Genomic DNA, 25,898 nt, shown 5'->3' with positions numbered 1-25,898 from the left:
TACACACTAACAGAGCAGCAGGGGTCAGTGCTGCACAGAAACATGGCTCTGCAAGCAATTCACATCTATCATTTATTACAGCAAAAATATTTACAAACAATGAATGTATTCATATATTACAATGAAAGTAAAATACATAACTTAAAACTCCAGCTTAAAGTGATAAGTACAGCGTATAACAGGAAAAAATGACCACTGCAATGATGCCTCTGCATAATGTGTGATAAATAAACCTCCTGGAAATTACATTATGTTTTTCAAAAATAATGACATCAGTATTTCATATAGATATTCATCTATTACACATGATCATACACACAGTAGCTCTAAGCTTTATATCACACAGTCCATGCTTTTTTAAAAGTCTGGTCAAATTCTCTGGAAAAAGAAGCTCAAACTGTATAAACAGCATGGAAATAAGTTATTATTCACAGTAACACCCTCAGTACCCTATCTTTAGTAGTTATGTTGCCACTTCATCAAGCTCATATCACAATCACAGAGCATGTGACTGCCAAAGAGGTAAAAAAATAAAAATAAAAATAAAAAGAACTACAACATTTTAACAACAGGCTATTCAAGTACTGTACACAAATGTTTTGGGTGATGAAGAACTCAAAGGACATTCAGGGTAAATGTTATGGCATCTCTAGATTTAGTCATCTTATTTTGACACTTTAAGAATGGTTATGTTTGACCAAACTTGATAAACGCCAACTTCAAACAAAGAAGACAGATCAGGTCTGAGGTTTGGTCCTGTAACTACACTTCCAGCTCTGGGCTGGGTTCCCAAAACATTTGTCGCTCAAGTAAATCCTTGTTTCCCATCTAATCATTCTTCTCCTGAGGCTGAAAAGTTTCATTTACAAATCCTGTTTATTCTTGTGAAGATGAACGATGGCCAGCATCACCGTAACATCTGTTGTTGCTGTGCAAAGGATTTAAGCTTAAAGGTGCAATCAGTAACATTTTCTGAGCTCTTTGTGCAAAATATCCATAATATATCAGTGAGGGTTTGCAGTTTTTCATGCCACATACTCCTTTGCCACTTTAAACTCATCTCCATGTGATCTGTATGACATTTAGTTTGTCCTAAACTAAAGTAAACATCAGAGCAGTATATCTGAAAGGTGCAGAAAGCTTCAGACTCAAATGATGTCAGCCCTGCTTTAAAGCTGATATCATATTTGTTGGACAGCAATATATGTTGTAGCTAGTTTTAGTCTGATAAGGTATCTAGTATTTGTTGTGGCTGCAACATAGCAACAAGCCATTCTTTACAACATCAAAGCAGGTGTTAACATTTTCAGTTGTAGTGTCATTGTGCTCTGTCCTGCTTGTTGTTTTCCAGTTTATACAGGAATAGAGATACACAGGTGAAATTTTAATGTGAAGTCTGCAACCTTTAGCTTTACTCCTGGTCTGAAATGCTGTGGCAACATCTCACCAGAAATCACTTTGTGGCTCGGCTTAAAGTCATAGTCAGCCAGCAAGAAATTTTGTAACGTTGAGTAGATATACTGCACATTATTATGTATACAGGCTCAGATCTTACTTTGAAATTTATAAGTCAAATCTCAATATAGTACTTGCTATAAAAACATACGGGGTTATGGTTTTAGACATGGCCAATGTAGTTTTACGTTTCCTTTAGTGCCCATCAGATGTTTGTAGGGACAGATATTTTAATGGTTGCACCTTTAACAAGGAATTGCTTTGGTTTCCAGTGTTTTGGGAAGCTCAGTTTTGTCACACCTCAGCGACGAAACCAGATCCAGGTGTTAAGAAGCCAGAACGCCACAGTGGCGGAATACAGGATCACCTCTCGCTTGGAGCGCTCTTTGTTTTCTTCCTCCAGCAGCTGCAGACGCCGGTTCAACTTCACAATCTGAACGACAACATCAACGCACAAAGATGTTTTCTCCAATGTAAAAGTGAGGGCACTGTGCCCACGCTGGAGCTAGGTGCGATCTGCTGAAGTATAGTATCTGGTTTTCAATTTAAGTTTAAAAGACATGAAAAACCTGGTCTCCTCCTTTCAGATTTTTTTGGAGATCATTTGTTCTCAAATCCTTTTATATCAAACCAGACAAGTACAGAGCCAGGAGTTAAATAATATAATAATAAAATAATAATAGTTTAGTGTGTGTACTTTCTTACTGGCCTGTGATGTGATTAGTCCATGTATTTGTACTTGTAATATATTTGTTTGTTTACAGCCGACTGTAACTGTCTGACTGTGCGTCCTGCCAGCATCCTTCGAAAGCAGCCTGATATGAGATTCATCAGTTTGCTGTGTCAGTGTGCCTTCACTGTGCACTAACAGTTGGAAATTAAAGCAACATGACAACATACTCAAAACAGACACAATACCTACAGCAGAGCACTGTCATATGTCAGTCATCAGTGACAAAAGCAGGCATTTAGGTCTGTGAGACACTTACTTGTCGCCGTAGTGACGAGGCGTCCACCAAACCAGACTCGTCAGGGTTTATATCCAGGGCCAAGTCCAGGTGCGTCCTTTGGAGATGAACATATCACAGTTTAGAGTGATGGTAACAGAAACATAGTCTTGCGTGAGGGTTCCCTGGATAGCCACAAAAACACATTTAAAGAAAATACCTCAACGTCATTAATTTTCAGAAACCTTCATCACAAGTACCCGCTGTTTTTTCTAAGAAACTTTGTGAATACAGTGACTTCTGAGAATTTCAGGGACAAAAAGAAACACCTGCGGTGGCTGTCGTCCAGGACTTCAAGGACCTGCTGATAAGCTCTGCGTGTTGTTGACTGGATGTAAGACAGGAACCCCGCAGCTGTGTACAGGTTGATGCTCGCATCCTCAGGGGAACAGAGGGGGGGACACAAGCGGACTGGGGGGGCAGAAGGGGAGGGGGTTACACTGGCAGAGAGGTGAGTGGGAGAGAAACAGTAAAGAAAAGAGATATTTTTAAAACCAACTGAGAGTGAACAAAGAAGAAGAGACTGAAAAATTCTGAATGGAAAGGCAACAGGAGTGAAGCAGTGTCCTCACAGGTATCTCAGTTGTGTGGGTGTCCTTACCTTATATCACCTCTGTTGATTTGACTGCTGTGGCGGCCAGATACGTGCTCACTCGCACTGCGTTCTCTTCGAGACCGAGCGTGAAAGTGGGCCTGTTATTGATAAAGATTGGAAATAAGGTCAGGCTCACATTAAACAGTTACAGGTTAAAACCTAATCTGTTCATTTTCACTCCCTTTCATAGAAGGATAGGTCACACAAACAGCACATGATGATCAGATTGATAACAGCTACATTTACTCCAACACAGCTGATTATAACAAGTCAACTTTTATATTAACTGTTTGTAACTGATGTAGGGATGACTGTTCTCAAATGAAAAAAGTTGAGCTCACCTGGAACTTCCCATTTTTTAAACAGTTTTTCTGTAGGTGCTCAACCTTTAAAAGTTGTTCTTACTTCCTTTTCCACTGAACTTTAAAAACCACAACAAGAAGTAACAACCTCAATTAGTAGATAAATAATGGTTTTGGTTTCTCCTGTAGGCACCACTGTGGACAATGTATCCTTTACTCTCCCTATAAGTTTTCTTAACTTCCTTGTTTTTGTTTTTTTCTTCACACCACTAGCTGGCAATGTGACCCACTCTTCCCAACGTTTCACATATTTCAGTATACTTTTGTATTCATCACAACAAATTCAACCTCTTCAAATTCTCCTCAAACATCAACAAAGGCTTGTATCTCTTTGTTTCTCTGACCAGCTGATTCAGTTTTGTAAGCAGCATTTCTTTGTACAGTGGTTCAAGTTGTTATAATGTGGAGCTCACTAATAAGAACAGCCCATCTCTAGAGATGTGATCTTTCATTTGTTTGACCTGCAAATTTGGTTTAATGGCGCAGTACGGCTCATTAAGTTCTGATAACAACAGAGGTAGGCCACTGGTGCGTGTCGCCCTTCGGTGAGCAGCAGACAAAATCTGCTTGAGTGTGTGATTTTTTTTTAGGAGCAAAACAAAATTCAGCTTCAGACCAAAGACCACAGGCACTTTACACACATAAGACTGAAAAACACATTAATCCCCAAAATCTCAGTGGAGCAGTTTCAATATCCGACAGAGGGATGTGTGTAACTCCATCTCCTCTTGTAACTACAGCCACTGGGTTTTTTTGCCGCAAGTATTTGCACTTAAAAATTGAAGAGTAGCTGCACTTCGCCTGAGATTTCCATATTGGCCTTTATTTTTCACCTTCAAAACATCAGCTTTCTGCTCAAACATCACAGCCTTACATCTGTCTCCATCTAATCTGATTGATGCCTAAATGTTATCATCTACAATTTCATCCACAAACTTACAGATGCAACAGGTGAAGAATAATACTATATTAAAGAAAAAGTAATAACTGAGAATCATGGACACAAGCACCATGTTTTGTCACATGATGTTTAATCCCAGGCTGCTTTCCTTTCTATCATTTTGAAATACACAGAATCATGTAACAGTGCACAACAAGTGGGATCAGTGTCAAATTAAAGATTCAATTAAAATGAATACTGAATAGGAACCTTGACTGGACCCTTACCGCCTGGCTGGGATTGTTCTGTGAAGAGGCAGTTGGGTCGGTCTCCAGGGAGTCCAGTGGCTGTTCTGTGAGGGTGAGGACTTGCGGTGGGGCCTTCATGTTCAGGAGGTCCACAGGAGGGACGGACTGGATCAGGTCCAAGTCTCTTGGACGAGCAAATCGAGGGTCCTCATCATCACCTGTCGATGAAGCGAGGAGGAGAGGCACCGTTGTGAGATTGCATAGTATACTTTCGTTTTGGGCTTTGTACTCTGTCCAGCACCAGATTAAGAATGAGACATCCATGTATTTTATCTGGCACATTACATGGCGATGCATGCATGGCCCATTGGCTTAGACAGGACTATAAACTGCTTGTATTTTCTGCCATGCTTTTGAAGTCCTGTCTGCTGTCCTCACCTGCAACAACAATCCTCTCAGGAACCTGCATCAAAGTCGTGTGAGTGAGCAGAGGCTGCTGAAGTGGCAGCAACCCTGTTTGGTTCTCGGAGGCCACCTTGAGCGTCTCAGGGATTCGCATGCGCTGGCTGATGCCCTCTGTGTACTCCAACTCATAATGGATGCGGTTCATCTCAGCCGCCTCTGCAGTGGTGGGGGTGAAGGTTGGACCACTCATCAAGCCTGCAGACACATCAATTGGAAAGAAACTGAACAAGATTTAAAACATTCAACTGCTAAAATATAAGACTAGAGATAACAGTGTCACAGTGGCAGGGGTGTCAGATGTTAAATAATCACATCACAGCTCATATGTGTGAGCCCTGGATGTTCTCTAATGTGAATGGCAGCGACCTGCCTGCAATGCCATCCTGATTTTGTGATTTTAAAGCAGTGTTGTTGTGCCTGGATTAAATACAATTACGGTGGATTTAGCCCTTGCAAAATTGGCTCAGTGGCCATGTGGTACTACCCAAAACATGGCATGGTATGTCCCATGCAGGAGCAAGCCCGACGACAAGGTGGAGAGTGTAGGGTGTGTAGCAGCAAAAACAAATAAATAATACACTAGAAATAACATTCTCGTTGTGTTGCATGAAATTACATAACGTTGACATGGGGTGTAGCTGTTGTTGCCTCATGGCTTCAATGACACTGAATGAAACACACAAGACGCCATGTCTAGCATGTACGTTAGCTAATATCTGGCTAATGTCACTGGTATGCAGCGTCTGACAGGCATTAGCTGATGATATCCTTATCACTATACGTTAGCTTCGCTGTCTGCAGTAACAGGCTGGCTAACCACAGCTATCTATAGCGTTAGCTTCTATGGCTACTTACCGTTATAGTTTTGGCACGGAGGTTTACAATGTTAAGCTGTTTCTTTTGTAATATTAGCAGCATCGACCGGAACAGGCGACTAGCGACACCAAAACTCACACACCGCTTCCAGCTAGTATGTGTCTAACTGCCAATAACAAACCCCGTGTGTTCGCTGGGGCGGAGCTTAATAATTACACCGTCAGTCCCTGCGAGGCTCACCAGCAGGGACCACCGGGGCTCAAAAACGAGCGCACACATGCGCCACACTCAAATTAGCCGCTCCACATGCAAAGTTTATGTAACTGCGCTAATTAATACAAATGACACAAAGCTGTGACTCAGATTTTCTCCATTAATATGGAAGTTAATTGGTCTGTTCCAGCTGTAATTCAGTTTATTTATCAGTGTTAGACTGATGGCAAATTTATCTACAAGCAGAGAACACAGATTATTATAATTTTCATGATTATTTTCCTGACACTCCCACACTAGCAAAACACTCAGTATATCAAAACAGAGTACGTTTTTTTTCCTCATTTATTTACTGTCAAAAGATGATATATTCCATCATGATAAATTATTAATTCTCGAATTGGAAATTGTCAATTTTAATTTCATAAAATTCTGATATTCACAAGACAAACCAAATGTAAAGGATGACAAGTATCCATTGGATTTCCTCTGAGAAGCAAACACATTTCCTGCAACCTCTGAGGATCTGTGTAGAAATATTTCTTCACCTAAACAAATTTGCAGGAGCAGGTCATGGGTGGTTTTACTACAACTGGAAAAAGTGCCAGAGGTATGCAGGACTGGATGGAGAACAACAACTGTCATGGAGATGTTAATGAAGCGTTACATGAATGAATAACTGATAACAAAATGCTTAGAATAATAACTAATAATGATGTAGTGGTAGATTAATATTTGACTTGTGAATATTTTTTATAATTCCTCTTTTTATTGCCCATTAAAATATCAAATAGTTAATTGATAAATAATTTGATCTATTTATTTTAAAATAAGAATAAATTAATTTGTAAAAATATATATATCAAAACGTATTTTTATTGTGCAGTTAGTTAATGACTAATGCAATACTTTATTGTTATTTCCATGACATGTGTGGTCCTCCATGTGGGACACTTCAGTGGAAAGAAGTCATCAGCTCCTTCAGTTGCCTCAAACAAAGATGTCAGCTTCGCAATACAACTCCCACAATTCCAACGTCTGCGGAAACAATGCGCATGCGCCGTCTGTCTGGGCCATTATTTTGTCCTCCTCAAGCTTCAAATGAACAACAGGCTAAGCGTTCCTTGAAATGAATTAAATATTAATACACGGAAGGAGCATTTTTTTTCTTCTTGTTCATCACCGCCGGCATACATGGAGTCTCTCGGTCAATAGCTCGTTGTGTCGCCGGGCTGTTCGGTCCTCCGTTGGACTTGGAGGCCGAAAACAGTGCGCGAAGTGACAGCCCCGTTAAAGCCAGCAGATTGGGTGTTTATCTAGTTGGCTAGCCACCTAGCTAGCTTCCTAGACAGCTAAGAGGGGAGGAAAAAAACCCAAAAGGACCATCTGATAACTTCAGGAAAGGGAGAGCCGTGGCCGTCCCTGTCCCGTCCAACCTGCTGAGGGGATGGCACACCTTCGAGACATGCAAAACCAGGTACAGAAATCCTCTTTTCTCCAACTGTCACCTCCCTTCATCTTGTTCAAGACAAGGCGAACCCCCATGGCCGTCAGGTTTTCCATGAATGGGTGGGTGGGGGTCTAAGTCATCAATGCAAGTGAAAAACGAACTCTACACAATTCATGATGAATTTTTCATCTGATGGCCATTGTCAGCATCAACATTCAGGAAAGCAATCAACAAGCCATCATTAGAAACTGTACATTTCAGTAAAATGTACAGCAATATTTTACAAGCCTCTAATGTTATAGAGCTGTAGTTGTCACATGCTGTAGATATTAAAATATTTTACATTGAATCACTTGACTGAGCCTCCTTAGTCAAATCACTCATTTCCTGCTGACGTAGAGACAGAAAACCACTGAACTTTCATGCATCTTGAATTACATCCTGGCACAAAGTTCAACCTAGAGTCTGTGTAATTATATGGGCTGTGACTGAATAAATGGCTATTTACACAGATAAGAAAGGTAAATCATCATCTTTTTATATTTGAGCAATGCATGACACATTGTAATCTAGGCCAACAGACAGGTGTAACTCCTACTGTCAGATCTAATTAACCTCTTTATAAAACAGCATTCATATGTGAAACAAGTTGTTAAGTTTCTGTGCAGTTTAAGCACTTGGCGAGAGACACACACACACACACACAAATCGTATCATAGGAGCTATCATCACGACATTCGCTTAATAATTCAGTGCATTTTTTGCTGTCACTGGACCAGAATACCCGGTTGGACCCTGAGGAGTACTTCACCAAGCAGGAGCGGATTGGGAAGGGTTCCTTCGGTGAGGTCTACAAAGGCATCAACAACCGTACGAAAGAGGTGGTGGCGATTAAAATTATAGACCTGGAGGAGGCGGAGGATGACATTGAAGACATTCAGCAGGAGATCACAGTGCTGAGCCAGTGTGACAGTCCTTTTGTTACCAAGTATTATGGATCATACCTGAAGGTGAGATGAAAGCTGGAGCGACTCACAGGCAGATTATCACAGTTAGGACATGAAGATGTTTAGCAACACACACACACACACACACACACAAAGCGTGCCACTCAACCAAAGGCAAAGCTGTGGTTTTAAATCTCAAACTTAAACGTCTTTCATCAAGTATGTTTTCCGTCTCAGGGGACCAAGCTGTGGATTATCATGGAGTATTTAGGTGGAGGATCTGCTTTGGATCTGGTAAGAAGGTTTCTATTTTTATGCCCCTTTTACACAAATCCTACAAAGTAGCAGTCCCCCAATGTCCACCCTTCTCTGATTTATTGTTTTGTACCCTAATCACCCCAGCTCCGTCCAGGGCCTCTTGAAGAGACCTATATTGCCACTATACTGAGGGAAATACTTAAGGGGCTGGAGTATCTGCACTCTGAAAGGAAGATTCACAGAGATATCAAAGGTAATAAGCCCTCTCTTCATACTTTGACTGCACAGAAATCACAGCAGACACACGGAGCACACCTTGAGGAGGAAACACACTCACTGGCTGTTCCTCTTTTTCATTAAGCATCTTATTAGTATCACTTTACATAATTTTACAGTATAGTCCTGGTACAGAGCCAGGTGTAATAGTTCTTAACTCAGAGATAATTCGCAGCAGTATGCTGTATTGAGTAGAGAGGCTATGCATTAACTTTTAAATGCTGTGATTCAGCATCCCATTATCAGCACTGGAGTGCAGCTGAGCGAGATGCTGAACACTGAGCAATGACGACAGAGCTGCTGAGTAACAACGTGTACATCCAATCTTCACCAGATGCTAGACAGAATAAGTCCACACAATGAAATATGCTAACAAGCTGTAAAAAATTACCAGCACCATCTGTGAGCTTGAAATCTCACAACATAACTGAAAGTGTTAGATTTATGTCTGTTCTGTTCTGTAGCTGATGTTGTGCTCTTACATTCCTCAGAAAAGAGAATTAGCTCTTGGGTAATCATTAAAGACTCACAAAAATAATGATGCTAAGATGGCAGCTCAACAAAGACAGAAGATAAATATTAAAATTGGATTAATTTCTTGTGGATTTATTATCCATAGAGACTGTGTTTAAACTCTATTCCTGCCAAAAGCACTGAACATCTCCTGATGTCTAAAGCTGATTGTGTTTGCCACAATGAAACTGGAGAGGGGGACTCTGAAGTAGTATTTGTCCATCTGTCCGTCCATCTGGCACATATAATATAATATGCTGAAAGCTGCTGATTACATTGTAACAAAACTGACGGCTTTTCGAAGTTACACTCGATTGGCTGTAATAAGGTGCAATAACACATTACTATTTATCATCCCAAACCGAGACTGTATCATTTATGAGGGGCGGCATGTTTACTGATGCTGTTAAACATGTCCCGTCAAACAGAAAACAGAACTAACCCATCTTTTCCTTTTCTTCTCGTTTCCCAGCTGCCAATGTGCTCTTGTCGGAGCAGGGCGACGTGAAGCTGGCAGATTTCGGGGTGGCGGGACAGCTGACAGACACCCAGATTAAGAGGAACACATTTGTCGGCACGCCTTTCTGGATGGCTCCAGAGGTTATCAAACAGTCAGCGTACGACTTCAAGGTGAGGGCTCGAGTCAGTGCGGAGTGGACGAGAGACGACCTGTGTGACTGCTTTGAGTGAATGCTGTGTGTAGTTTTGTTTGCCTGTTCATGAAGTGATAAGCTGTTTTTATTGGTGGTGGCTGATAAGTACATGAAAGCATGGGGGAAATGATCTGATTCACACCATTTTAGGTAGGAAACTACTGCATATTTTAATTCCTCACACAGTTTCAGTTACTTACACCTTTCTCTCTCCTTCTTAGGCTGATATCTGGTCCTTGGGCATCACTGCTATTGAGTTGGCTAAAGGGGAACCTCCCAACTCTGACCTACATCCCATGAGGGTCCTGTTCCTCATCCCCAAAAACACTCCTCCCACCCTGGAAGGGCCTTACAGCAAACCCTTCAAAGAGTTTGTGGAGGCTTGTCTAAATAAAGACCCTCGTTTTGTAAGTAAAAATTCGGGGCGAATAAGATTGCCACTGATTTAATACTGGTCATTTATCCTACCATGTTTTTTATGATTGGATTAACATGCCCAGTCCTTAAAAGTAATTTGTTTTGAAATTTTTCAAATCACATTCTTATAAAGAGCCAAACATATGTTAAATCTGAGTTATGTGATGGTAGACTCGTTCCCAAAGTTTCTTTCAGGATGTTGTAACTAGACAACTGATCCCATCTGATTCTTCTCCCAGCTTCAGAGCCTCCTGATGATACTGTCACTGAACATTAACTTTTATCCTCCTCCTGTCTTTATTCCTCCTCTGCACAGAGGCCAACTGCCAAAGAGCTTCTGAAGCACAAGTTCATCACACGTTACACCAAGAAGACGGCCTATCTGACAGAGCTGATTGACCGCTACCGACGCTGGAAGTCAGAGGGACACGGGGAGGAGTCCAGCTCTGATGACTCAGACATGTGAGTCTCAAGAACACACATTGATTGAACTATTCCAGTTACACACACATCCACACTTTTCCAAGTATCTATTCACAGTCATTTGATGGAATTAGTGACACTAACCCAACCTACCAGAGAATAACAGGATTAGTTGATGGACATTTAAAATATACATATAAAAGCAGTGCTTGGATACTAAATTGTCCTGCATGGAGACATGCTTTGTACTTACAAAAACAAGCTCATTGATTCATTATATTTAGGTTCGATAATGTCTGTGCCCCTCATATTTGTAAATATTTCTCTCTCTCTCCTTCAGGGATGCTGATGGTGACGTGGATACATGTCCCATGTGGACCTTCCCCACAGTCAGACCCAACTCTATGAACAAGTTACAGAAGGGCTACACACACACAGATTCAGAGGTAACACACACACACAGATGCGCACACAGAGTCAAATCTTTGTTTTTATTCTTAACACCCTTTTCCCCTCTTTTCAGTCTGGAGATTCGGTGAAAAGGCAACCCAAGTCACAATGCTTGTCTGCTTTGGTAACACCCATCTTCAGAGAGGTAGGTGTTCAGTGTTGGGAGTGAGGATAACAGAACTTCGATGCTTGTCACTGTACCTCTGGTGATTTTAGATAAAGGGCAAACACCCTTAAACCTTAAAGCTATCAGCACTTCAGATTTCCTCCTGGTACAGTAATTGCACCGATAACAATGAAGGTCTGGGCTGCAGGAGTGATATGATCTGCACTGCATTGTTTTGTAAATGTGAGAGCAGTCTTGGAAGCTGATTTTATCTAATTTATTGAGAGGGTTACTCATGTCAGTACGTGTCTAACTGGTGGGGCTTGTTTCTAATTTAGGTTTTATTTGGTCCCAGAGTGACTCTAATCCTCGCTCAGGAAATTTGTGCAGTTTGTAGTGAAAACCATGCATTAATAGTACAAATTCAGTTGACTCTGCCTCACCTCTTGCTTCATTGTTGTACCTACTAAATGGATCATGATTTCTATACAGGATTACAAACTTTGGAGTTGTTTTAAATTTGTACATTTATATATCAGGAGAATAACAGGAAGGCTAGCAGGTGTAGCCTTGTCAGTAAATACAAGAAGCAACAGAGCCTGACTAATTTCTGCTTATTGTAATAAACTTCTTCATTCATGTCATAAAATTCACTTTTCTTTACCACCAGTTGAAGGAGAAGCGGCGGGCAAGTGGCGGAGGCGTAGGAGCCATTGAAGAGCTGGAGAACGCCTTCAACCTCGCCGAGGAGTCCTGTCCGGGCATCTCTGACCGCCTCGTCACACACATGATGGAGAGAGTGTGCAGGTGATTTACCAGCCAGTCTTACAGCTGTCAGCTTTTTACATCCACTAAGCAACAGTAAAAATGAGTTCATTTTATTCTAACCTGCTGCTTCATGTCGTTCTTTCAGGTTTTCTTTAAATGGTAACACCACCCCGTCTTCACGGTGAAACCCCAGCTGGATGTAACTTAACCCCTGACCACACCACACCCCCACCCCCTTGTTTTCAGTCTCCCAGACCCACCCAACTTCTCAGATAAGGACCACAGAAGAACACCCCCCCCCACACACACACACACACACACCATTCCCTCCTCCCTACCTTTGCACCCTTCCCCATCCTATCCCAGAAGAGATCTTTTAATTAGTTATAATTAAATATTTTTACAGTTTTTCTTTAAGAGCGGAGAGTATTTAAGACAAAAAAAGCCATGACATTTAGAGCGTTGTGTATACCTGTTAGACTGAGAAGAAAAAACTATAATAAAGTCTATGGAAAATGCCCCATTGTCTTCAGTGTCTTGTTTGAAAAAGATTAAAAAAAAAAAAAAACTGAGATTAACTGGAATCACAACACGAGAGGTTGTACATTGATCAGTAGTGGGGCAATCATCCATCTACCTATAGAAATAATTCATGTTAATATTTATGTAATCCATATAGTTGATATTTCTGTAAATTAAACATGTCTAATTATGTTTATTTCCTTTGGTGATTGTTAAATTACCATGTTATTACTGTTTAACTTTCTCCTATTAGTTCTAAAAAAAGAATGTGAGCTGTGGGTTTTGGTTAATTAACCTCTCCGTACACTGAGCTGTAATTAGTGATGCCTTGTTACAGTTGGGGCACGTTCATGGTGGTTTTGTCTGTCAGGGGCAATTAATCTCACTGAAATCTAACACACACACACACACACACACACACCCAGAAAGGGAGTAGCAAGCATCAGGGGGTAACGAGGCAAAATGTATTATAGGACGGTACTGAACCTTTAATAGACACCAATCAGCTGATAATTGGTCATATAAAGGTACAATGATGTTGTATATTGAGAAATGACCAAAAAAGGCTTCACAGAAGAGATTAATCGAGTTTAATAAAACCTTTATTACAATAAATGTATCAAGAACAATATTTGGTACTTTAATATTGGGTAAAAACAGCACAAAGAGGAATGTCAAGAACTCATATCATCTTGGCTGGTGAGGGAAACGTTGGCTACACTGACCTCATTGGGTCACCTTTAACCTCTGCGGTCAGGGAAACCACAAAGTACTCAGCAGTCGGGACACATAGAAGTGTATACCTCTTAAATCTCAATGGAACACAAAATATCAATGCTCCCTGGCACATGACTTCACTTTACAGTACAGAGGAGACATGAAGTAAATACATCTAATTGAGAGATGCAGCAAAGCACCAAACAGAGGCGTGTCACAGCTAAAGACACCTCATTTGTCCGTCCTTCATTTGTCACGTCTACAGGAAGACTGTAAGAGGTCAAGGGTCACAGTTTAGTTAATTCGTATCAAACTCAAAAGGAGCTTAACAACACTTGAATGCGGTTGTACAGTGACACTGATCTGAGAACTGCGCTAATGGGTGAAATTTGAACAGGAAAGGGAAGAGCTGATCCCAACACAGCACAGAAAAATTCACCTGAAATTTTACCAAACGGGAGGGGTGGGAAGTCGAGAGCTGCATGCATATGAGTGGCATAACATGAGTAACATTGAGCAGGGTGAACCCTATATGATGGGAAGCTTGTGTGGTAATCTTAAATCATGTGTTTGCCTGACAAAAAGAATACTGACATAATGGCATAAAAAGCTATTTCTGCTACTAGTTTTCACTATAGCGCACTCTCCCAATGAAGCTCTCTCACAGAGCTAATGTTAGCATGTGCTTTAAGAGATGTTCTAGGACTAAAAGCACTGAACAGAAGCACCAGTACTTTGGTTTTCTCTATAGCACAAAAGTAAGGAAGCAAATAAATTGGAGAAGTAACAGAATACCCCAATGTGTTTGTATTAAAAATATATACCACCATTTGTAAAGATGGGTCACATGACTTAATTTGAGTGACTAGCAAAAGTTTAACAAAATGAAAAAACAACTTTAAAAAAAAAAGAAATGGAACCGTGTGTAAATATATAAACATAACACTGTTTGAATATACTTTACTGTATGTATAAAACAAAAAAAGACTCCAGATCCCACATGTGGGACTGAATGAAGATAGTGGCAAGCAGTATGAGTCAATAACCAGACAGCTTTTACACCTTTTATGCTCTCGTCCAATTCTCTCTGGTCATAGTTGAGCAGTGGCTCAAATACCTGCAATGGAAAAGAAAAGGAAAAATTACACATCATCATTCAAATATGACAATTTTTGAACTGTACAGGTCTCATTTGTATGTTTACGTTACAACCACAGGAAATTAGGTGTCCCATTGTCCAGAAAATCCAGAATGATATAGAGTGTGGAGTGTGTTGTCGAGTCGTGTTCCTACCGTAGGCCTCTCACACATGGGGGCCGTCTCCCTCTCCGTCGCCCTGCTTCTGCATCTGGGCCTGCATCTTGGCAATCATCTCCTGCATTCGTCTCAACTGTACGACACAGGACATCAACATGTATGACAGGGAAACAACAACTGCACTTATAACAAGAAGAAAGCATGTTCATTTAGACAGCTTTGTTTATGTATAGATTATCTTCCTTATATGTCAGTCTAACTAAATGTAATATCATTATGTCTAACAGTTATAAATCATTGATTAGAAACAACTGCTCCTGCATCGACCACTTGGACAGAAACCAACTGTGTGTCTAAATTATTTACCAGTTTAACACATGAATAGTGAATTATAGAAACAAAACAGAAACAATTCTTGGAAATGTTTGACTACAGCCAGCAGCCACTTAGCTTAGCCTAGCATAAAGACTGAAAACAGGAGGAAACAGTTGGACTTCTACCAGCACCTCACTGAAATTGCCCTCCACACACACCTTAAGTCTTTATGCTAAGATAGACTGTCTGTCTGCTCTGGCTTCAAATTTAGTTTACAGTATGAGGGGTACTGATCTCCCCATCTAACTCTTGATGTGTATTTCCCAAAAAGTCAAACTATTCCTTTAGGAAATCTGGACTATTAAGACAGATGATCCACAAAAATTAATTTCTAATAGTAGTGTATTGTTTGAAATATCCCACCTCAGCCTCCTTCTCCTGCAGGATCATATCCTTGTCCATTTCCTCCGGCTCCGGTCCTTTTCTGTATCAATGGTAGAAGTACAGTTACTTTTCGTGTTTCTATGTATTGTAATATTTCTGCAGAACATATGTCAATTAACAAAGGAATCACTGTTTGAATCATTGTTATAAATGTGCAATCACACATTATAATGAGTCAGCAGAGCACTGTGTGTATGCGTGCAAGCCTTAGATTGCCTGTTCTACCATTTTAAGTAACATTAGGCAAACATGACAAAAGCCACACTGAGAAAGTGAAAAAAGGGTCAGTGGGTTAGTAGTTTTTCTTTGCAGGAAGGTGGAAACAGCTCACGAGAGAAAAGTGGGCGTCTACAACAAGTAACTACGAAGAGATGAAAGCAGGAAGATTCAGGAGAGAAGCAGCAAGTGCGAGAGTCTGGGGAACAGCGTTACCTCCCCCAAATGGGAAAAAAAACAGTACCTCCAACAGTCCACTCATGGGATTGGACAAATCAAGACCAGACAGCCATCTTTGGACAGATGGCGAGGCAATGTGAAGACAGTAAAACCACGCCCTTATCCTGGGTTGGCTTTAGAGGGAGGTCTATAAGAATCTTTTTGGTCTACAATGAGGGTTAAATGATGATGTATCCACACTATGTTAAATGACACACACAGTAAAACTGTTTACAATGTCTACATTGGTCTCAAACTACACATGCCACTTAGCTACCAGCTAACCATGTAATTCACCACAGCCCACTAAGGCCCACAGCATTAAATTCACTTCTACCTCAAAACCACAACCTACCTGACGTAGTTCACATGCAAAATGATGAGTTAGAGCTACTGTACTACAGAACTGATGCTATATATGAATAAACAAAAAAGGAAATGAATGACTGGAGATCCCATCATACAGGGGTAACTCTCATTAATGATCCTCCTCAGTAAAAGTGTCCGTGATGTGCGCATGTGTCTGACAATGTCACTTCTATGCATCTCTAACACTGCTGTATTTGATATTTATGATCTCTAATCAGAGGGTCTGCTGTTTGAGGTGGGGGGAGGTGCAGAAAAAAGCAAGCTGACAGACAAGTACGTACGCAGGAGACAGAGGCAGAACATAACCATGGGAGGACAACCTGCCACCCCGTTTGAGGCGGTCCGAGCGGAAGTTCTCGTAGTGCAGGTCCTGGGTCACTTCCTGTAGATCCTGCATGTGGGTTCTGTGGGGTGTGTGGAAAAGTGCAACTACTAAATGTTTCTGCACAGACATTTTGAAAACTACTGATGTTGGGCACAGAGAAGACAGTATTTATTTTAGACAAATTCTTCTGAACGGTTACTTTACTTCTACTCCTATGAATGACTTTAAAAAAAATACACTTCAAATTTTAAAGAGTGAGGAAAGTGGGTTATAGCCCCCTCTACCACTCACATCAGCATGGTCCGCAGCTTGAGGAAGTCGTTGTGCTCTGGGTTTTCCACCTCCACCACTCCCCAGGGGTACAGGCGGCCCCTCACCTTCTTCCCTTTGGCCTCAATCTGCTGGTTGGATCCTACGACTGCAAACGGGATGCTGGCCTGGAGAAAAGGAGCATTTCATGTGTCTGTTCTCATGGTTCAACCTCCCACATAAACAATTATGACACTTGGATAAATCACTAGAGTAATGGCACTAACTTAATGAAGCTCTACTGGAGGATACAGAGCTCTGTCGACATGTCTTTGGAAGGAAGAAAGTTTATATTCATTCAGCTTCTCGAGGAACGGAGAGTTTACCTTGAGGATCCTAGTTTGCTCTTTGAAGTCCTCATCCTCATCTGACTCAGCATCGGGAAGGTGGTAAATCTTAATACCATGCTCATCAATCTCATCCAGGATCTTACAAAGAAAACAGTGACAAAACACAGGTTATTATCGGGTGCATGGACAAATAACAACCTATTGTTTTCTGTTTAGTTAGGGCACAAGAAATATTACTAAAGACAACATTCTGCTGATCAAAATAATCTCTGACATAACCTCTTTGACAGTTGATGTATCACTGGAGTTGTACCTAGAGTACTGCTAAAGCTGTGAGCACATGATAGCTACTGTTTAACTCAGGGACTGGAAACCCCCCTCAACAATGGACAGCTCTGTTGTTCTCACCCTGCGCTTGAGCCTCTCCCTCTCTCTGAGGGTGAGAGTGTCCGCCTTGGCGATGACAGGAACCACGTTAACCTTATTGTGAATGGCCTTCATGAACTGGACATCCAGGGGTTTCAGGCTGCTCAGACAGGAAACACACAGACAAAGGATTCAAGGAAGGATTTATGAAAGGCAGAGAGAGAATAAATGCTGGTAGAAACACAAGAAACTCACCCGTGGCCAAGCGGGGAGATGAAATAGAAGCAGCAGTGAACTCTATTGTCAACAATGTGTCTACGATTTAGACCACTCTCGTCGTGGAGGTAGCGTTCAAACTGGTCATCAATGTAGGCGATGATCGTGCTGAAACTGGATGAAAAAAATATAGATGACATTAAACAGCCAGTTTATATCACAGTATGAAATCAAAAGCCAGATATCCTAATTCAAAACATTTCAACTTCTTTTTCACTGTCAAAGATCAGTGGCTCATTGCTGCTCATGATCACAGGACTGACAGTGGGTAATTAAAGTCTAAAAATACTTCATCTCCTCATCAGTGTACACCCTACAAAGATTTCATTACCAGTCCTGGCTGTTGATGGCGTCTCCATATCCTGGTGTGTCTACCACAGTGAGGCGGAGCTTCACTCCTCGCTCTTCAATTTCTACTGTCGACGCCTCGATCTGAACCGTCCTCTCTATCTTTTCTACGGGAAGGACAAATAGATATCAAAATGTAAGTGCATGATTTGTACTAAATGGCCAGAATTTGGTCATTTTGTGTTTTTAAAACATCAAGTGCAAAAATGGCTACAAATAATGATCAACTGGTCAAAAAGAAGAGCTATAATATCACACACTCCAACGAACACACCCTGGGTTTGTGCGTGTACAAGACAAAAGTTTATGGAGGAAAATTATACTTTCAATTAAAAAATATTAAATTTCACATCATTTTGGACCATTACAAATACCTTACATGTGTACAAAAATTTGGAAAAGCAAGAACAGATAATTAAAAAAAACTGCACCTAAGCTTTACATAGTACTGAAAACCCTGGTGTGTGTGTGTGTGTGTGTTTGTGTGTGTGTGTGTGTTTTACCTGCTGCTCCAGGGATTACTCTCTCAGGGTAAAGGTCAGTGAGAAAAAGGCTGTTGATCAGGGTGGATTTCCCAAGTCCAGATTCACCTATTGACAAAAAAAGGAAGTTAAAACAATCATCAAGCAAGAAACATCATTGATGCAAAATCAAGATCAAGATAAGAAAGGATTATAAAAGCACAGTCAGGTTCTTGTTTAAACAAAAAACAAAGACACTCTCTGCACGCCGCAGGAAACAAGACATCTGCCTGTGACACACTCTAGGCCTCGCACCACATACATCAGCACTGATACTAAATCTGACTTCATCATTAATCTTTTCCAGAACTATGTCAGGTGGCTGATTAAACAACCCTAGCACCTGAGGAAGCAGAGTTATAATCAGTCAGCAGTGCAGCAGAGACTAGAGGAAGACCGCTTGGTGGTTTCACTCTCGTTAAGTTAGCAACAAGAACTGAGAATATGGATATCCTCTTCTAGTCTGACTCCATCTTGACATGAAAATCTGCAACGAACTGAAGAAACTGTGCACTGGAAACTTTGAGACTGATTTAATTTGAATTTCTCTGCTGACTTTGCCTGGTTATGAATGAGCAAACAAAATCACAACCAGCTGAATGCAAAAAAAGTAAGAACCTTAAAAACTTCCACATACACAGTTTTCAATATAACAACAGAAACAAACACAAGAAAACATCCACAGTTTAAGTGAGTGATCAAGTTAGAAATAAATGCTGATGGCCTGATTCCCAGACTTGTTCCAGAGTCAAGAGCGTCTTTCAACTCATGACGCTGCAGGTCCATTGAACATTGTTTTAGTCTTGCAGTGTGACTAATTTCTCCCTGGGAAAGCCTTACAACTACAGCAACAACTCAGTTTGAGCAACAGCAGTGAACAACATTTAGGAAACTATACAGGTGGTGAAGCGCTATCAGCCTAAAGCTTGTGGACTTGATGCGGGAATGCTACTCTGCGTTTCCCACTAGAGTTGTGGCAATAGATTTACAGAGGTTTTTACCACATCCTAAACTGGCAGTTTGCCAGAGTGCATGGAAAATCAAAGTTGATGTATATATTATGCACACTACAGACAGCTGGGATAGAGCTTTAGGGGGAAAAGCAGAGTAAGTTTTTTGGTGTTTATAAAAATAGATGAAAAATGAGGAGAGGTTTTCATTACGTATGTTAATTGTATCTGTGGGGGAGAGCTGCAGCTATGTAAATGCACAGGAAACACTGATTTATCAAGAACAAGGGTCACACAGACGGTTAAATAAGCACTCAATGAGTATTCTCGAGGTTGCTGGACCAACAGGCCTCGTCCACTGTATGAATCAGTCCCTCGAGGCCAACAGGCTACATTCCTCTCTGGTTTATTTTAAAGCAAAAGGATGAGCAGTGTTCAGGGGAGCTCCTACCCTCCCCCCGCTCATCAACAAGCACAGAGGTTCACACAGTCACAGCACTCCCATCCAGCAGTTTACACTGCTGTTGACACCAGCTGTGCAACTATGCTGATGTGACATCTGCCATTTTCTACAGACCAAAATGCTTTTAAAAATACAAACCTACAAAACAACCAACTTACTCTCAACACACAAACAAAAGCAGCTACAGACGTGAAAGAGTTGTAAGACTGCTGTGTAAAAAGGCCATTGTGAAAAGAAAACATGACACAAACGGCTGTTTTTTTATCGTGCAGGCTGATGGCCAAAATTCCGCCATAAATTCATCCCAAAAGCATATTTCCATGAGCCAAAAAACCAAAGTGCATTCCTCAAATGTCCATGTTTACTTAAGCTGTCTCACTTGAAATTTGTTATCACTGAGATACACTATCATTTTCCAAACTACATAAAACTAGAATCACATAACACCAAGAGGAAAAGGACAAAATGTGAAAAGGTCTTAAAAACAGTCCTGACACACTCACCTACTACCATCAGTGTAAACTCAAATCCTTTTTTTACTGACTTGCGATGAACCTGATTAGGCAGGTTGGCAAATCCAACGTACCCTGGGGTCTCAGGGTTGGTGAACTGGCCCTGCTGTAGGAAAAAAGGAGTACAAAGACAGAGGAGTCATTATCATAGTCATAATGTTTGGGGACATTAAAATCTAAGATGAAAGACAGCAGTTTTGCACAGAACTATTGTTTTAGTTTAAGCTAATTTTTGTGTCAAGATGAATCTAAATTAGTTTGTAGTTTACTCTAGCAGTAACATAACAATTATAGGTGCTAGAGCAGAAATCACAGGGGAGACTGTTAATGAACAGCTGGGGTATTTAGGGAGGGCACCAGTGACTTCTCTGCGGCCTATTTGCAAAAGACCTTCCACCCATCATTCCAGTTTTTATGGCTCTTTCCTACACAGAGCAACTCAACGGCCTCTGTTACACTGCTAGACAGCAGCAAACACAGAGGTACCTGTTCCTTATTTAGTTTGCTCTTTTTTGGCCAAACAGTCTTGTATTATTTATAAACCCCTCCATTCCCTGTGCTTTTAGCAAAGGTCATGACTGATGAGAGACTGATAAGCAGTGTGTTCCTGTGCTGCCTAAGGGCTTTTCAACGCCCATAGAGCCACATCAGTGAGTCATGCGGATGGAGAGCAGCACACTGTGACCAAGTGACCAAGCATTCAACAAGTAACTAATGTGTTTAGAATAACATCACACTGCAGAAAATAGTGGGAGAAAAGCAGGAGGGTACAAAATGTCCCACTGACATGAGCAGGAATGTTGAGTTTAAGAAATGAAATCCTGGACTGAATCTGAAGAGGACAGCAAACTTACTGTTTACATTACTAACAAAAGCACACCACCTACGATGACGTCTGACTCTGGGGAAAAAGGACATATCACTAACATGAAACCTTGTGTTCTCATCATTATTAATGCTATGTCATTAAACAAGAACGACTGTCACTGAAGCAGAAGTAGGAATCTGGTGTCACTGCATACTGTATCGGTTGAGGTTGACTACCTGCTTTCTGTTTTCTAAGACTCACCTTCATTTTATCGGCCTGAGACATTTTTTTTCCTTGTTGAACCTGAAAGAAAACACAGACCATATCACATATACTGAGAAACCCACAACAGTAACTGGCACTAAAACTTAATTTTGCTACAATTCTAGCTTTTGTGTGAACCTTTTCTGAAACAGAGGTAATTCATGCAGTCACAAACTTACAGGCCTGACTGTGTCAGAGACAGGAAGTCTGGTTTGTGACAGTGCTGCTGTGTCTCACCCATACTATCTATGGTGTTACCACAGAAAACTGACTCTGATCTTCTTTTCCTGCTAGCTGCAGTATTACAGCTGCGTCCTACTACAACACGATGATCTCAGGATAAGACATTAAACTATGCTTATGCTAGTAATCCCAACGTCTCTACAACTGATGTTTACTGCTTTGTTGCTGGTTGTTGTGTTATAATTCGGTGTCTTTTATTCAAACACTATGATGAACTGAGACAGAAACACACAATGTTAGGATGAGACCGACTCAGTGTCTCACAATACTACACAACATAAAACCGTTTATTTTACCGGCTTATTAGACAAATGTCTGTATCCAAGTTACTTTAGAAAATAGTTTGAGCCAATTTAAAAACTCTTACCAACCCAAACTAGTTACAGACATATGAAACGCTAACTAAGACTAACATTGCTAATTTTCTTACGTACTCTGGTACTGAAATGGAAATTAGCCGGTTAATTAGCAACGGCTATTTTCGTAACGGTAACAACCAAGTGGGCGTATAATGGGCTGGCGCTGACATCTGCCATTAAAAAACTAAATTTTGTTCTTGAAAAGCTATCAGAACGAGTTCAAAGCTATCCCTCCAGCTAACAGCCCTTCGCTAGCTGTAGAGAAAACTTGGTAGAAGAGAAGCTTAGCGTAGCGTAAACCACTAACTAGCCGAGTAGCTTCTCCTGCTGCAGGATGTTCACTTAAACAGCTAATGTTAGCGTCGTCGGCTCAACAGCGAAACCGCGACCTACACAGCAGCGAGACAACTTAGAGATGAATAAGAGATGAATTAAGAGAAATCGGCGGTGTTACCTTACAGTCCTTACAGTGCAGAGAGGTACCGGACAGACTGAAGCTGACGATGAACAGCGGACTTGGCGGACACCTCAAATTCTTCAGATTCCGCTGCAGCAGCTTCCTTTAGCACACACAGACCACAATGCACTGGGCGAGAGGGGAGAGGAGCGGCAGCGGCGGGGCTCAGCCCTGTCCCACTGTTCACACTGTCAGCCTGCCCTCACACTGATTTATCATATCAACTCACTATAAGTTCGTTTAAGATGATGAATATTATTATCAGGGTCATATTAACAACAATGGTGTACTGAGGGGAATCCCATCACGAGGGGAGCCTGCAAAAAGTCTGCAAAAGTTTGTTTTCATTTACAATTTTTAAATTTGACTTTATGAGTATTATAAGTTAACTAGTGGTATTGGCTGAACAAACAGTTTGACAGATTATTTAATGTTCTTTAGACATAGATAGATAGATAGATAGATAGATAGATAGATAGATGTGTTTACATGGTGATTCAGATATTTGTACAAGTGTGACAAGGGATGTATTAAAAAAAGGGGATGGTGAACCACTGGGACTACATGGTCCAAGTGTTAATGCTACTCCACTGAATAACAAAGTCAGAGATGTAACCGCACTATTTAGGATCACAATTAGACATCTTGGGCCCAGGAAGAAAATAACTCAAGTCTTATCTTAAATTAGCCATACAGCCTATTCAGAGCATTTATTGCCTCTCACGAAGTTGCCACTGGAGCCATCACCTCCTTTTTGCCCTAGCACAGTCAGAATATAATAAACATAATATAATGAACTGGACTCTCTTAGTATCTATTTATCATGAATATGCAATGATAATGACTAAAAACATCTCATCTTTGCTGCACAATTACGTTAATTGTAATCACATGTTAATAATGACTTGGCAAGGTGCTGACATTTTAACCTGCATTAATGATAAGTGGCCGAAAGAGGGGGCTGAGACTCCTCGTGAAACTGACAAGCGTAATATTTTACACTGCTTACTTTAAAATATTTTTAATTGATTAATCTTACAGGGCTAAATAGAGATTAAAGAGTCGTCTAAAGAGAGTAATTTCCTAGAAAGGTTTTTTGTGTTTGGACCGTCGGCTGTCAGCTTATCATTTATATACAGTTTATTGAACATGCAAGTAAATAATCCATCGGACAGCTGCTGTCAATGAATGAACAAGGTAGTTCTGTTTACTACAGCTGTGACAGCTAGTGTTTTACAAAAAGCCCTTTGTCATTTTAAACTAATTTGAAAACTGTCAGATACTTTTTTTAGCAGAGTTAGCAAAGGTTAGCTCTGACTGTACGGACTCAGTGGTAACGAGCTAGGTTAGCTCACCAGCTAGCTAGAATACCAGCGTTGTCCTTGGTTACTGATTCTGGTTGATGGTTTGAAATCCATTTCGGTTTTAATGACGACGTTTTGAAGCAAACACAACAGTCTGGCATACAGCACCAGGAAGTGAAAGCGATATAAATGGTACTTTCTGCTTTACTGTCAGCTGGCTCGTTGGTCTAGGGGTATGATTCTCGCTTTGGGTGCGAGAGGTCCCGGGTTCAAATCCCGGACGAGCCCACCTTTTGCTGTTTTGTTTTGGTTTTTTTTCATCTATAACAAGCAATAATTTCTTGTACGCTTGTGATATGTTTTCCGTTGTTTTGTTGCAAAAACAAATGTACAGTAGTGGCCAGTGAACCGTGTCTCCTTATGCTCTGTTACACATTGTTACACTGATCTCTTGTGGACTTTGGCAGTACTACATTTAGGGCATTTGTTTCTTTATCAATATGACTACCTATACAACAGCTGTATATGTTATTTTCTGCATGAGTTGCCTTTTCATCTATACTACACTGATAATTTAGTCTCATAAATTTGAGCTCTGGTGTGGTGGCCCACTTTTTCATACAGTAGAGACATTATGTCAGTAAGGTGGAGTTTACAGAAATACAGGATGTTACCAGTTTAGATACAGGACATTTAAAGAAAAGTAGTTACGGTACAGCAGTTCTGTGGCTTCTTTCAGTTCCTCTCTCTCTATAGACTTCACATCACCTGTGCACTACCTCCATTATTTCCATAAGCCTCTTAGTGGCACCATGTTCTGTCATTTGTAGAGTGGCTTCATACTATGAAGTGTGTGAGTTTCTATATATTTTAAGTGCCTCTTTCCTGTACCTACTTAATATGGCAAAGGGGTTCCTGTCCTGCTATGAATAAGAATGGAGATTTTTGATCATTCCCAGTTTTTTAAATGGATGCTACATGACGACACCGCACTATAAAACTCAACTGGAAGAGACTTGCTGACAGAAACTGGTATGAATGTGGGTCAACACCTTTAACTGCTTATTTTATTTTACATTTCTCAGATTTACCTCATCTGATCTGAAAACTCCTTGTTGCAGTTGTGCACAACAATAACACAACACACACTGATGAGAGGCACTGACACGTCTGTGTGTCGCTAATGGTTTCATTTGTGAGTGCTCACCCTGTTCTTACATGTGAACTCAGTGGGATTTTGCTCCTGGCTGACAGCACATTAAAGGACTTCAAGAGCTCTAATATGAAGATATGTAATATAAATATAAATAGAGGTTGTTTTTCTTTTTAACTACAATAATAGCATTGTCAAAAACAAAAGATGACGTTAAGCAAATTTCAAGTCTCTGCAAGGTGACTTTCACATAAATGGAAAAAGAAGCTGTTGAAGTTCAAGAGATGTCATTCTAAAAATATATAAATACTGCGTCATGCTGGACAATGTTGCACTGAATAAGATAAAACATGCAAAAACAATAATTTTGTACTTGAAGCGTGATGAGACAAGAAGAATTGGAAACATGAGTGCCTGAACTTAAAGCCTGATAAAAAATCAGATTTTTCGCTGATTACTCAAATATTTTTTAATAGATCATTTATTTTGTAAATCTGTAATTATGTACAGAAATACATATACATATACACACATGCACATTTAGCTCCTGAAAACATGGTTTCATATTTCTCTATAACACCAAATATCT

At 40.6% G+C, this 25,898-nt stretch overlaps 3 protein-coding genes and 1 non-coding gene across 5 annotated transcripts; 2 read left to right on the top strand and 2 right to left on the bottom strand.

Annotated features, from left to right (window-relative positions):
* Window positions 1-58: 58 nt before the first annotated feature.
* On the bottom strand, window positions 59-6,019 carry LOC108883731 (mitochondrial fission factor homolog A). The gene is made up of 7 exons (XM_018677188.2): window positions 5,868-6,019; window positions 4,986-5,207; window positions 4,587-4,765; window positions 3,064-3,155; window positions 2,732-2,902; window positions 2,445-2,520; window positions 59-1,888 (listed from the first exon to the last, which is right to left on the bottom strand). The coding sequence occupies exons 2-7, from the start codon at window positions 5,200-5,202 to the stop codon at window positions 1,757-1,759; spliced, it is 867 nt and encodes a 288-aa protein (XP_018532704.1). The 5' UTR covers window positions 5,203-5,207; window positions 5,868-6,019; the 3' UTR covers window positions 59-1,756.
* A 1,073-nt stretch (window positions 6,020-7,092) lies between these two features.
* Window positions 7,093-12,821, top strand: stk25b (serine/threonine kinase 25b). Its single transcript, XM_018677185.2, has 11 exons — window positions 7,093-7,518; window positions 8,271-8,501; window positions 8,676-8,732; window positions 8,841-8,949; window positions 9,958-10,115; window positions 10,360-10,545; window positions 10,872-11,017; window positions 11,319-11,424; window positions 11,502-11,573; window positions 12,205-12,341; window positions 12,448-12,821. The coding sequence occupies exons 1-11, from the start codon at window positions 7,489-7,491 to the stop codon at window positions 12,485-12,487; spliced, it is 1,272 nt and encodes a 423-aa protein (XP_018532701.1). The 5' UTR covers window positions 7,093-7,488; the 3' UTR covers window positions 12,488-12,821.
* A 587-nt stretch (window positions 12,822-13,408) lies between these two features.
* On the bottom strand, window positions 13,409-23,014 carry septin2 (septin 2). 2 transcript variants are annotated; one of them, XM_018677181.2, is made up of 13 exons: window positions 22,850-23,014; window positions 21,791-21,832; window positions 20,713-20,827; window positions 18,779-18,865; window positions 18,259-18,382; window positions 17,907-18,041; window positions 17,694-17,811; window positions 17,322-17,423; window positions 16,978-17,123; window positions 16,643-16,765; window positions 15,537-15,597; window positions 14,835-14,931; window positions 13,409-14,658 (listed from the first exon to the last, which is right to left on the bottom strand). In XM_018677181.2, exons 2-12 carry the CDS (start codon window positions 21,812-21,814, stop codon window positions 14,845-14,847), a joined length of 1,122 nt encoding a protein of 373 aa, XP_018532697.1. In that variant the 5' UTR covers window positions 21,815-21,832; window positions 22,850-23,014; the 3' UTR covers window positions 13,409-14,658; window positions 14,835-14,844. The 2 variants fall into 2 exon arrangements, with proteins under 2 accessions (XP_018532697.1, XP_018532698.1); XM_018677182.2 differs by having other exon boundaries at window positions 16,682-16,765.
* Window positions 23,015-24,372: 1,358 nt separating this feature from the next.
* Window positions 24,373-24,444, top strand: trnap-ugg (transfer RNA proline (anticodon UGG)). Its single transcript has one exon. It is a non-coding gene; the product is annotated as a tRNA-Pro (tRNA).
* Window positions 24,445-25,898: the final 1,454 nt, after the last annotated feature.

This window comes from Lates calcarifer, linkage group LG4, assembly GCF_001640805.2.
Source record: "Lates calcarifer isolate ASB-BC8 linkage group LG4, TLL_Latcal_v3, whole genome shotgun sequence".
Lineage (NCBI taxonomy): Eukaryota > Metazoa > Chordata > Actinopteri > Centropomidae > Lates > Lates calcarifer.
The sequence above is the reverse complement of the archived record's forward strand: the minus strand, read 5'-3'. Positions and strand labels throughout refer to the sequence as shown.